General features: G+C 40.6%; 1 protein-coding gene across 8 annotated transcripts in view; it reads left to right on the plus strand.

Annotated features, from left to right (window-relative positions):
- CPNE4 (copine 4) overlaps positions 1–13,032 on the plus strand; it is a 346,982-nt gene that overhangs the window by 89,116 nt on the left and 244,834 nt on the right. For all 8 annotated transcript variants that reach the window (XM_075921917.1, XM_075921924.1, XM_075921920.1 and 5 more), the window contains one exon: positions 532–719. In XM_075921917.1, the coding sequence (XP_075778032.1) occupies positions 532–719 (188 nt within the window). The remainder of the gene's footprint in view (positions 1–531; positions 720–13,032) is intronic.

The following is a 13,032-nucleotide window of genomic DNA, read 5'->3' on the forward strand; positions in this document are numbered from 1 at the left end:
TCCCTTCCTCACAGTCTCTTCACCATAGTTTCATTCCACATCTGCTTCTCCACATCTGCTTCTCCACCATCCTGTCCAGTTAGTGAATCCCCATCTAACTAAACACACAACCCAAAATAAACTAACATTCTGTTTGGTGCCATCATGTTGTGTACTTTGCTAGTATGTCCTACCTCTTTCACTTACCCTGCAACTGTCTTGTCTATTTAGCCTACATGGCAGGACCATCTGGGTTTGCACAGTGGGGCTGCGTTCCTGGGGTCTTTTAGGCACTACCATAAAAATCATGCCTAATAGTTTATAAATGTGAAAGTTTTGGTAGTTGTGTGGGTTATTTATTATTATATATTTTGTTCTCTTCCAGGGCTTAAAAGCATTCTAGACATTTTCATTTGAATTTGCTATGACTCTCACCCATGACAGAGGGAATCCTTTTCTTTAGACAGCACAGAATTGGACGGGCTTCCATGTGAACAGAAGGATTGCACTGTGGTTAAATTGGTTTTGAGAGACTCTTTTCTCTCTTCACAGAACAGAGAATGAAGAAAATGAGCAACATCTATGAATCAGCTGCCAATACCCTGGGAATCTTTAGCAGCCCATGCCTGACTAAAGTGGAGCTGCGAGTTGCATGCAAAGGCATATCAGACCGGGATGCCCTTTCCAAGCCAGATCCTTGTGTCATCCTCAAAATGCAGTCACATGGGCAGTGGTTTGAGGTAGGTGGCTAATAAAATGAATATGAACTTGTTGCTGGATGCTCTGGGGTAACAGTTGAAGTACCATGGCGATGAATGTGCTAGATAGATGTAAAATAGTCAAGTTGGGTTAGGTAGTAACTTTTATTCAGACAACTTCTGTTGGTGAGAGAGAGAAGCTTTCAAGCTCACACAGAGCTCTTCTTTTATATATTTATATTTAGCCGTGACACTCTGAGTATCTTTCCCAGACTTGAAGAGCTGTCACAAGACTGCATACAGGCCCACTGATGGGAGCAGGAGGCAGTTGCACAAGGGCCTGGATTATTTAAAAGGGCTCAGGGACCCTTGACTTCTGCTGCCAGTAGAGCCAGCTAAGGGATGCTTTCTGCCTGGCCTGGCTCCCCGCTGCTCCCAAAAGTGTCTGTCATGACCCTGTGGCTGCTGGGGAGGGCAAGTGAGAGTGGGGGAGAGCGAGTGATGGTGAAGGGGGCTAAAGAGGCCAGAGCCTCAGAAGGGGCAGAGGGAGGGCAAACACTTTTGGGTTTGCATAATTAGAGCATTGGCCACCCTATTGGGTGGACATCAGTGTTCCCTCTAAACTGCGCCACAGACAGCTTCTCAGGTGATTAATCAGCCCTGCCCAGTCAGAGGCTTAGGGCTCTGTGTAAGGAGCTGATTGATTGGGCGGGGCTGATTAATCACCTGTGAAGCTGTGTTGCCCCGCAGCTTAGTGGGAACACTGGTGGGCATGTGGAAGCCCTGGCTAAATGGGAAAAGCATTCATAACAGTGCAGCTAGCAACTCCCTTGGCACCAGCTAGCACAGGCACAGCACCACCCAAATGTCAGGGGAACTGCATCCATGTCTTGTTTGTCCGAGGGGGCCCATTAACTATCCTGCCCTGGGGACCAGAATTGCTATTGTTGGGCCTGGTTCTTAGACCTTTTTTTTTTTTTCCCCCCCCTGCCCTCCCTTTTTGAAAGTATTTTAACCTTTAATGACCTTCCCCCACATGCTTGGTTGCTTTTGTGGCATCAGTGGAGATTCCCTACAGAGCTAAGTAACCATAGCATGCCATCCTTACTTCTACACTGCTGCCTTCAGAGCTGGGTGGCCGGTTAGCAGCCACTGTTTTCCAGCTGTTCAACTCTGAAGGCAAGGAAAAAGGATGAACAAGAAAAAGCACAAACATATTTATTTAAAAAATCTGTTTGGATGAGGTCATGTCTGGAAAAACCTGCACATCAAAGGTTACCATATCTTTGATCTCTACTTCCAATAGCTTTGCAACTCCTTTTAGATTGGGACCCTCAATTTGAAAAATGCTGGCATAGTAATCATTTAAGCCTGATGCAAAGCCCACTGAAATTTTTCCACTGACTTTATCACATCCTTAAAGATTTCTTTGGCTTTCCCCTGTCTGGAACCTTTATAAGAAGTCAGGATCATTTAACTATTCTCCTCCCTTTCTGCCTCTCCTTGGTGAAAAAATAAAAATAAAAAAAAAAGCTTACTTTGTAAAGACAGAAAGTATTTCAATGGAGACCAGAGAATTCCCACAAAATTATACTTTTTTCAAAATTCTGCATCTTTATTTAAAAAGAATGCAGAAAAGCCCTAACAAACATTAAACAGTCTGCAATTAAACAGCTGAGGAATACAGCCAATTCCCAAATAATTCTTCATTACTCACTGTTTCCACTGCTTCATAATAAATCTGTGGGATGCCTCCCTGCCATTTCTGCCTCAGAAAATCTCCCACGTAAGTGATATTTATAATGAAATCCTGGAGATTTTATTTTTAAAAAATACCTCCTCTTGTGTCTGCCTGAGGGGTCCTCTTTGATTCTCCTGATCCTTCACAGTAACACAAAGGAGAATGATGTAAGGATGAGGAAAGTCTTAAAATAAGATTATGCTTGAGGTTTTGAAGCCGTAATCTATTTGCCATTTTCAATAAGCGATGGAGGTTATACAACAAATAATTAGTCAACACAATTAAAACATTAAAGCTGGATATTACAGTTCTTTTTCCACAAGATGTTCTCTTTACACATTTCTGACTTGCCAATTGGTGGTTAAAAAACCCAACAGCCCCCTTTATTATTAATGAAGTTTCTAGGGTCACTTTGTGTGTGCACATGTGATGTATATAAAATTATTTTTGCTCATCTTTTGCTGCATTGAAATCCAGCTCTGTGCCATTTTACAGAAATGAAAAATGATTGTCAAATATACAAAGCTTTTTATCTTTATAACATAAAATGATACCCATGTTAGCTAGGGATGAATGGTCCGTCCTGTTCAATCAATAAGCAATCCCAAAAGTTACAATCTGACTTTTTAAAATTAAACCTCTCTCTCACTCTGGCCAAATATATATTCTTAGTTGCATAAAAGTTGTAATGAGATTGAAAATTCAGAATAAGACACGTTCTTGCAAATAAGAAAGGTAAGCATGCGCTAGAAATTTTATTCTTTAGCAAAATCTCCTGATTCACTGGTAAAACTTAGTAAGTACTATGTAATGGAGTTAAATGGATTGCAATAAATAATTTGGCACATTTCACTTTTTTCTCTTTTATTCTGTATTTTCTGTGCTTAGAATGTGAAATTCTAAAATTGTTGTCAGCTTTATGAATTTCAAGGGAAGAGTTCTTGGTGTAAAGATTGCTTCAGTTATGAATTTTGTTGACAGTTTACATAAAAAATCTCAGAGGGGTAGGTTTTAATCTGTAACTTTAAAAATAACAAGAAGTCCTGTGGCACTTGTTAGTCTCTAAGGTGCCACAGAACTATTCATTTTTGACAGTTTACATAGTAATTTAAATCAATGTAACTAACCCATGTGATATTGTGTATATTTGGTAGTAATGCCAGTTCATTCTATGTTGGTTAGGACATAAACCATAGTTACAATAAACAACAATAAATATGACTTGTATAACTAGCCAGCATAATGCAAATTGTGAATTTTACAACTGGATATACCATTAAAATTCAACAGTGTGATTATTTGAGCTAAAGTATTTATCTTTCAGGGAGGTGTTTGTGTTTATAAAGTTCAAACATGTGAGTCCTTATGGAAAGCAAACGAGGGTTGTGAACGTGGTCAAACCCAAACTCATTTTTTAATTTGAATGAATATTCATAGATGGATTCCCTTCCCCTCCCCCCACTTAGGAAGAGATTATTGCAGAATAAGATTTACCATAAACATAGCTATGAGTATACTAAGCAAAACAGAATTTTAAATTATGGTGTTAATAAACATTTTTAGCAAAGTTTACCAGACTTTTAAAATTGTACTCTAAGTGAAACTATAAGGTGTGTCTAAACAACACCCCTCTGCCGACAGAGGGATGTGGATTAGGCACATCGCCATTGCAAATGAAGTGAGGATTTAAATATCCCATGCTTCATTTGCATAGTAATGACCACCACAACACTTTGCCGGCAAAAAGAGGCAGTCTAGATGGGGATCGGTCAACAAGGAAAGCTTTTTCAAACTGATCCTGTAAACCTCGTTGCATGAGGCATAAGGGATCAGTCAGAAAAGGCTTTCCTTTTTGATCAATCCCCATCTAGACTGCCGCTTTTTGCTGGCAAAGTGCCGGATCAGCAAAAAGTGGCAGCCATTTCTATTCAAATAAAATATGGGATATTAAATCCCTACTTCATTTGTAATAGCAATGTGCCTAATCTACAGCTCTCTGTCAGCAGAGGGGTGTAGTTTAGACACACCCATACAGACTATCTCGGTTGTATCACTGCTGAAATTTAAGATAATTGACTAGTTAACAAAGGTAGACTACAACTTGTAACTTAGAAAATAGCATAAAACTAGTGTGTCCGATTTGTGATCATTCCTGTGATATAAATCTGGAATGCAATAGTAGCTCAAATTGTGCAAAAGTTCCCCAAAGCAAACAGTAAGCTCAAATCCTATTTACCACGTGAACGTTTAAGTGATACTAGAATAAGTTTTAAGTGATACTCTGTGCTGGTGTTCTTCACAGGGTGAATCACACCCAGCGTGTACGTGGTCTGCTTTCAGAAAAAAATTAAAAAGACCGTTAATAGTATATTTTAATTGTATAACTGACACCCCCATGGTTCATGTGTGATACTCATTTGAAAAGTGACAAAGAAAAAATAATTGCTCCCTGATCATCTTTAAATCTAACTTATGTCAGATTTACCCTGTGTCTATGGAAAGTCCATATCTGCCCATTTTATTGTAAACAAAAAGTTTCTATTTCTTCAGGATCCACAAAAATAATGGAGCAAATAATCAAGCAATAAATTTGCAAACACCAAGAAGATGGTAAGGTGGTTAGTAACTGTCAACAAGGATTTGTCAAGAACAAATCATGACAAACCAACCCGATAGCTTTCTTTGACAGGATAACAAGCCTTGTAAATGGGGGAAAGTAGTAGATGTAGTATATCTAGACTTTAATAAGGCTTTTGATATAGTCTCACATGATCTTCTCATGAACAAACTAGGGTAATACAACATAGATATAGCTACTATAAGGTGGGTGCATTACTGGTTGAATAACCATTCCCAGAGAGTAATTATCAATTGTTCATAGTCATTCTGGAAGGGCATGAAAAGTAGGGTTACCCAGGGATCAGTTCTGGCTCTGGTTCTGTTGAATATCTTCATCAATGATTTAGATAATGGCATAGAGAATACACTTATAAAGTTTGTGGATTATTCCAAATTGGGAAGAGTTGCAAGTGCTTTGGAGGATAGGATTATAACGACCTGGACAAACTGAAGCAATGGTTTGAGGTAAATCGGATGAAATTCATTAAGACCATGCAAAGTGCTTGTTAGGAAGGAACAATCAGTTGCACATACAATATGGGAAGTAGCTGCCAATGAAGGAATGCTGCGGAAAGTGATCTGGGTATCATAGTGGACCACAAGCTAAATATGAGTCAACAGTGTAACACTGTTGCCTTCTCCTTGCCCCCCTTTTGGCGACCCCCACTCAAAAGCAAACAGCATTCTTCAGGGGACTGGACTATATGATCTCTTGATGTTCCTTCTTGTACTATGATTCTGATTTTGTGTCCCCTTCACGGTGCTGCAGTGACGATAGAGTTTTGATAGGGCAAGCTTTTTTTTTCTTCTGAGTCGTGTATAATTAACAACTGTTTATTATGTTACTGGGCTCAGTTCACTGGAGTCGTGTAAGTATTACTGAAGACAGTGGCTGGGAGATGATGATGAACAGTCATGATGATGAACAGGCCAAGAATAGCCAGGCTGATGCAGACAAGCTGATAATGAGAAACAAAATTTTTTTTAAGGTTAAAATGATCCTATTTGATCCAGAAACCCTTGAGAAGCAAGAAACGTGAAACTCCGTAATGTCTTTTTTTTATAGTTACAATTTGCTGTAGTTCAAAGTATTTGTGTCAGGGCCTACACTATAAATCCTTATGTAAATATTTTTCTTATTCCGTATAAACTTGCCTTAGGGTACATCTACACAGCACCCTAAACTCGAAATAAGATGCACAATTTGCACCATGGAAATTGTGTATTATTTCAAATCTATTTTGAAATTTGAAATTTGGTGCATCTACACAGCACCTAATTTTGTAATAACATGCCATTTTAAGGCATCTCTTAACCCTTGTGGAATGAGGGTTACTAGGATGCTGAAACAGAGCACCCGTTATTTCAAAAATAACCTATGGTATCCTGAAATAGCCATGAAGTATAAATGTATCTTAAGGGTGACATTTGGCACACAGTCAGGACATGAATCTTGCCTATCCTGTGCTTTTGGGCAAATATAATTTGAGGGGAAATTGTCTCAATTTAGAATGGGAGACAAGGAAGTCTATTTCAATGGCAAGCTGGAGGCTTTTATTTTTAATGGCAGTTGAAATGCCTGTAAACTTATTGCTGTGTCTGGGTAAAGAAAAGATGTCCTGTTTGCTGGTTATAATGTACACATGGAAAGTAGGCATGTTACTTAGCCACCTAACAAGCTTTCAATGTGATGTCTGGTCCTATTAGGTTAAATGAAGTCAGGAGGTGTAATATTATGTGAACCAGCCAGATGGAAGGTGATGTCTGCATGTTTGTTTTACGAATTTGAAAAGAGAGAGCAGTTTTGGAAGACAGTGACAGTTTTTGTGAGTTTCACAAATACAGTGCTCTCTGTAGCACTGCTCTTAGAGTGAGCAGCAAATAGGAGGGTATCCGCTACCTTAGAGGATGGCTCAGGTAGCTCTTTTTGTGTGTGATTGTTTCAACCCCTTTTGGAATAAATACAGAGCAGGTAATTAAAGTGCCATCAAAAATAACACACAACCAATTCATTCTATCAAATAAGCAGATAAAGAGAACATAGATGAATACAAGCCTACAAATATATGCAACTGTTTAGTCAATAGAATATTGGCAAGCTCAGGGACAGTCTTACAGCACAGATAAACCATATGTCAGCCTAAGGCAGCACACTAGAAAAGTGGCAAGAAATGGAGCCATTATTCCCCCACCTGCATGCTTCCTTGTTTCTATTCCTTTCTTTCCTTCTATCTCAGAATTAGATCTCAGTGTCTTCCTGCAATTCTCTCTCTGTCTCTTCTTGTGCTAAGGTTTCTATTCCCTTTGTCATCAGCGAGGTCGGGAGTTGTAGGGAGAGCGGTATTGACTTGGAAAGGTGAATGAGCTGCATTACATGGTCTTCAGTTTGCCTTAGAACTTTTTTCTGTCACCTACCTATATTCCTTTGAAGGCCACTTGAGAAGATTCATGTGGAATTTTCTGAATTGTTTCAGTCGAATTCCAAGAAACCTTTCGTTTTAATGTTTGCCTAATTAACCATTTAAAATGTTTTGCTGAAGCAACTTTGTTTTATCTATTTACAAAACAAGTGCATTAATCAAGACTTTGCAGACATTACATGGTGGGGAGAAGTGAAATTCTTTTCAACTTTTTTGGTAGAGGGTACAAGAAAATAAAATAAATGTTTTGGGTCAATTTATTTTTTCCCCAGTTTTGACCAGATCTCAGTACAGCATAATGACTACTCTGGAATCATTGATGGAGAAGGATCTCCTAATTGAGGTTTTACTGACTTCACCTTCGGACTGTAGCAAGATTGGGATTAGGATTGTTCTTGAATAGTCATATTTCCTCATCGTTGAGTGTTCTGAGAGTGTGGTACTATAAAGGTACAGGTTGAATCTCTCTAGTCTGGCACTCTCTGGTCCAGCAACATCTGTAGACCAGCCTGATTTCAGTTATCCAGATGGCCACACTCATGATAAATGGCTAAGTTTCCCATAGTCCCATAAAGTTTTACAGTCACCAGTCCTGGCTCTCAGTGTTCTGTGCTGTTATTTAGCTCTCATTTACCCCTAAGTGTCTTCTAAGAGCCCAGCAAGCAGTGGAAGTGTTGGTAAAGCTGCTAGACAATAGTGAGGGCCCATATTCCAGCAAATTATCTGGTTTGGCACTGGTCAGGTCCTGAGGATGCCAGACTAGAGAGGTTCAACCTGCATTGTCATGTGGCATCAAAATAGGTCTTAAAATGGAAAGCTATAATTAAAACCCTAGCTGTTTAATTGCGTATGTGGCTTCATGATCTATTTCCTCCTCATGGAAGGTGAGATAGATTGCAAGATCTCTTTGTTTTAATTATTTCCTTTGCATTTAGTTAGACATTGCAGTTGGTGAATGTTAGCAGCTCTTCTCAAGAATATCTGATATTCAGTCCTGTTTCACTTCCAGTTTTTCTTCTGTTGATTAAATGTCCCAAAATCTTGCAATACAGTGAGGAGAGTGACAAAGGCATCTCTCCTTGTTCAGAAACACTTTAGTTTACAGTGTCAGACTACAGGCCTATAGAATATTTTATCTCTGTCTATCCTCCAAAAAGCCTGTATTCATTGGCTGCTGTACTTTCAAGGACTTGATATTTCAGGGAATTCCCTATTCCAAAAAGTTGGTTCCATGAAGGAGTTCTTTCTTTTTGGCTGTTAAGACAATTTCTGCCTGGGATTGTTCTATTTTACAAATGTTAAGAACAGCCATTCTGGGTCAGACCAAAGTTCCATCCAGCCCAGTATCCTGTCTGCCGACAGTGGCCAATACCAGATTCCCCAGAGGGAGGATCACAACAGGTAATCCTCACGTGATCCCTCCCCTGTCATCCACCTCCAGAGAAACAGAGGCTAGGGATACTATATCAGAGGAGGAACCAAGATTCCTATCAGAGGAGGAACGAAGACACTAATCATAAGTGAACCATGAGGAATTTTCTGTCTTTTTCAGAAAAATGACTTTGATATTTTTGGTGACGGTTTTTAAAAACCATCAATATTACATGTTTCCATCTTGTAGTACTCACATCCACCATAAGCTATACATTGAATTACAGTCAAATCAAGTGTATTTTTAGTCTTTTTTTTCTTTTAGCTCCTGTCATGACTATGAGGGATGGGCAGCAGCCTGGGGACTAAGGGGTTAACTGTACCTAGCCTAGCCAGGAGCAGTAAGCCAATAGAAATGCAGATAGGGATTTCAAACTGGGACAAAGGAATTTTTGTTTTTTTCCTCCTTTGTCTCTGAGCCAGACTCTCCAGATACTGAGGGGGACAGACAACATGTCCCTCTCCAAGAAAAGACTCTTCACCATCTGTAAGTAGGGCAAAGTCTAGATAAATCCATTAGGTTTTATTGTTTTATGGTTTGGGAATGGGAATCTGACATCTGTGCATTTAGATTAACCTTCTGTCTGCCTCTCCCCAAGGCAGCACAGAAAACAAAAGAAAAAAAAAGAGAAAAAAACTGCAAAGCTTGCAACTCAAAAGAAAAACTTACGTCCTTTTAAAATCCTGGGTTCTCAAAATGATCCCACTGCTCTGCCACCATGTCAAGGCTGATTGCCCACTCTGGCATAATGAATGCAGAAGTGGGGGCCCGCAAAAGTACCCCAAAATCTTATCTTTCCAGGCTTTGGTATAACCCCCCCATCCTAAAAACCTAGATTTTGGGGGATAAAAATCCGCTGCCACCATCAAGTGCTTTTGAACCCCAAACAGGGGTGGACACTTGACACCAACCCCAGGGGCACCCCAAGCTCTTTTCTCCAAAGAGCTTGAAAAAGAAAGAGAAAATATAAACTGCAATCTGTGGCTGCTAGCCCCTAGTCAGAGGCATGCAGATCCCACAGACAGATTTTCCAAGACACAGAACTGAACCAATACTAGGTTAATAAAAAAGAAAGAACTTTTATTAGCACAACAATACTCCTGTTACAAGCATAGTTAGGGTATGTCTAGACTACAGGCTTTTATCAACAGAAGTTTTGTCGACAGATACTGTCGACAAAGCTTCTGTCGACAAAGAGCATCTAGACTACATTCAGTTCTGTCGACAAAGCAAGCTGCTTTGTCGACAAAACCCTGTAGTCTAGACACAACCCTAGATGCAATAACACCTTCTGTCGACAGAACTCTGTCGACAGAAGGTGTTATGCCTCGTAAAATGAGGTTTACCAGCGTCGACAAAACTTCTGAGTTCTGTCGACATTATGTCGACAGAACTCAGCGGTAGTGTAGACGCAGGTTTAGTTTTGTCGACAAAAGTCTACTTTTGTCGACAAAACCCTGTAGTCTAGACACACCCTTAGATTGGCTAGATGGTAAGAGCCACCAATTCATAAACTCATGGGGAATTTTCCCATGGGAACAAAACTTAGTTACAAAAGAGAAGAAAACCCATTTTTAAATGCACAGACGTTAGATTCCCAAACCCAGGGGTGGATAAGAGTGCCACGGGGCCCAGGGAAGCGCCGTGGGGCCCCTCCTTTGACACGGCGCATGCGCGGGGCCTCAGGAAGCGCGGGGTCTGGGGCAGCCACCCCGCTTGCCCTGCCCTAAATCCGCTGCTGCCCAAACCATAAAACAATAAAACCTAATAGATTTATCTAGACTTTGCCCTACTTAGAGATGGTGAAGAGTCTTTTCTTGGAGAGGGACATGTTGTTGTCTGTCCCCCTCAGTATCTGGAGAGTCTGTCTCCGAGACAAAGGAGGGAAAAACCCAGACATTCCTTTGCCCCAGCTTGAAATCCGTATCTGCATTTCTATTGGCTTAACTGTACCTAGCCAGGTAGCAGTAATCCTTAAGTCCCCAGGCTGTTGTCCATCCCTCATGGTCATGACAGCCCCCCAAAATGTTTCTGATTACATTCTTGAATTCTTGTTTCTTATAATATGGTGTAGCTTTTTCTATAGACTAATTCCTTGGCTGTGTCCAGACTCAGGGTTTTTTTCGGGAAAACTAGCCTTTTCCCGAAAAAACTTCCCCTGCGTCCAGACTCAAGCCGCGTTCTTTCGAAATAATTTCGAAAGAACGCGGCTTTTCTTTCGATGGCGGTAAACCTCGTTTCACGAGGAAGAACGCCTTCTTTCGAAAGTTCCTCTTTTGAAAGAAGGCGTTCTTCAATGTAAATAGGGCTTCCTCGAAAGAGAGCATCCAGGCTCGCTGGGTGCTCTCTTTCGAAAAAGCGGATTGCTCTTTCGAAAGATCCGCCTGCAGTCTAGACGCGATCTTTCGAAAGATGCTTTCGAAAGAGGCTCTTTCGAAAGAAGCCTGCAGTCTAGACATAGCCCTTGTGAATAACCTGTTTTAGCATTGCAATTTCTACTGACTCACAGTTAACCAAAACCAACCTTCCCCAAATGTTATCTGTCCCTATAGGGCTATTTATATTGCGGTTTGGTATTTGCTCTTCAGCCTGCATTCTTCTTATAACATTTCCTCCTTTTAAAAATAGGTAGAGACACCTTGGTTTAATAACCCATCACACTGCACAATATTAAAAACTGTAAAGAAAAAGCATTCTCATATCACCGGAAGGAAAAATATTGTGACCATCTTTCTTATGGAATTCATGTTATTTGCTCACATTGTAGAGTGAGGAGAGTTATCAGGAAAAGAGTGTGGAGAATAGTATACTGCCTGAATTAGGTGCCTTAATTTATGTGTGCAAAACTTTGCATGGGCTCATGCATGTGCGCGCACACACACACACACAGCGCTCTGCTTCTGTGCTCGCTTTTCTAGCACCAATGACTCTTCCATTCAGCTAATGGAATCTCTTTGTAAAACCCATTGCCTGTATGTTTAATACTACTGCTGAAACAGTGCGTACTAACACAGTCAAAGAAGAGATATGAAGAATTAAGGGCTTAAATATTCTCATGCTGGAACATAACCAACCATCAGCTGTTGATTTTGTTATGCTCAGCTATACATACAGGCTACTTCAACACAGGCATAATTTTCCGGAAATGCTTTTAATGGAAAAGTTTTCTGTTAAAAGCATTTTTGGAAAAGAAAATCTAGATTGACACGGATGCTTTTCCGCAAAAGCACTTTTTGCGGAAAAAGCATCCGTGCCAATCTAGACGCGCTTTTGCACAAAAAAGCCCCAATCGCCATTTTAGCCATTGGGGCTTTTTTGCGCAAAACAGTACTGTGCTGTTTTGCGCAAGAGGGCTTTGCACAAGAGGGCTTTTGCCCGAACGGGAGCAGCACAGTATTTCCGCAAGAACACTGACGATCTTACATGAGATCGTCAGTGTTCTTGCGGAAATTCAAGCGTCCAGTGTAGACAGCTAGCAAGTTTTTCCGCAAAAGCAGATGATATTTTGATAACTCTTCTTGCCCCCATGGACTCCAAAGCTATTCTTCTTTCTTATGGATCACCAGTCAATATAGAGATGGTTCAGTCACCTAACTGCTCTATTGTTGAAAGCAACAAGGTATTGCAATCAGCTCAGTCCACTCTTTCACCACCTGTTAGATCATCTGTATTGCTGCCCTACTGTGTAGGCTCAGCTAGGCAAAATTCTGCATTGTGACAGCCACCCAGGTCATTCCAGTAAGCAGCCTCTTAAGTCTGGTCCAGGATTTACATCCTCAGTGCAAACAGGTGGCTGTAAATTAGAGCTTTTGAAATTAATCAGCATGCTTGTCTCTCCATCCCAGAATCACTGCCAGTCTTGAAGGACATTGCTATTGGCCCCTGATGTGCCTTTGTAATGCTAAGATTGGCACTGAGCGGGCAGCATTGGACACGACTGCATGAGGCTGGAAAAGGCTTGCAAAAAAGCAGCCATGGCAAGTCAGCAGGAACTGCAGGCCATAAGCGTTTTTTTCTGGAGCTGGGCAGATCTTCTGGTGGGGAGTGTGTGTGTGGCTTATTTGAACCTATTGGAACCATTGTTAGCATTGTGTGCAGCAGGTTGTTTTCATCCATCATAATCCTCCATGTTGTGCTAAAGGT

Source organism: Pelodiscus sinensis, chromosome 2 (assembly GCF_049634645.1).
Source record: "Pelodiscus sinensis isolate JC-2024 chromosome 2, ASM4963464v1, whole genome shotgun sequence".
NCBI lineage: Eukaryota > Metazoa > Chordata > Testudines > Trionychidae > Pelodiscus > Pelodiscus sinensis.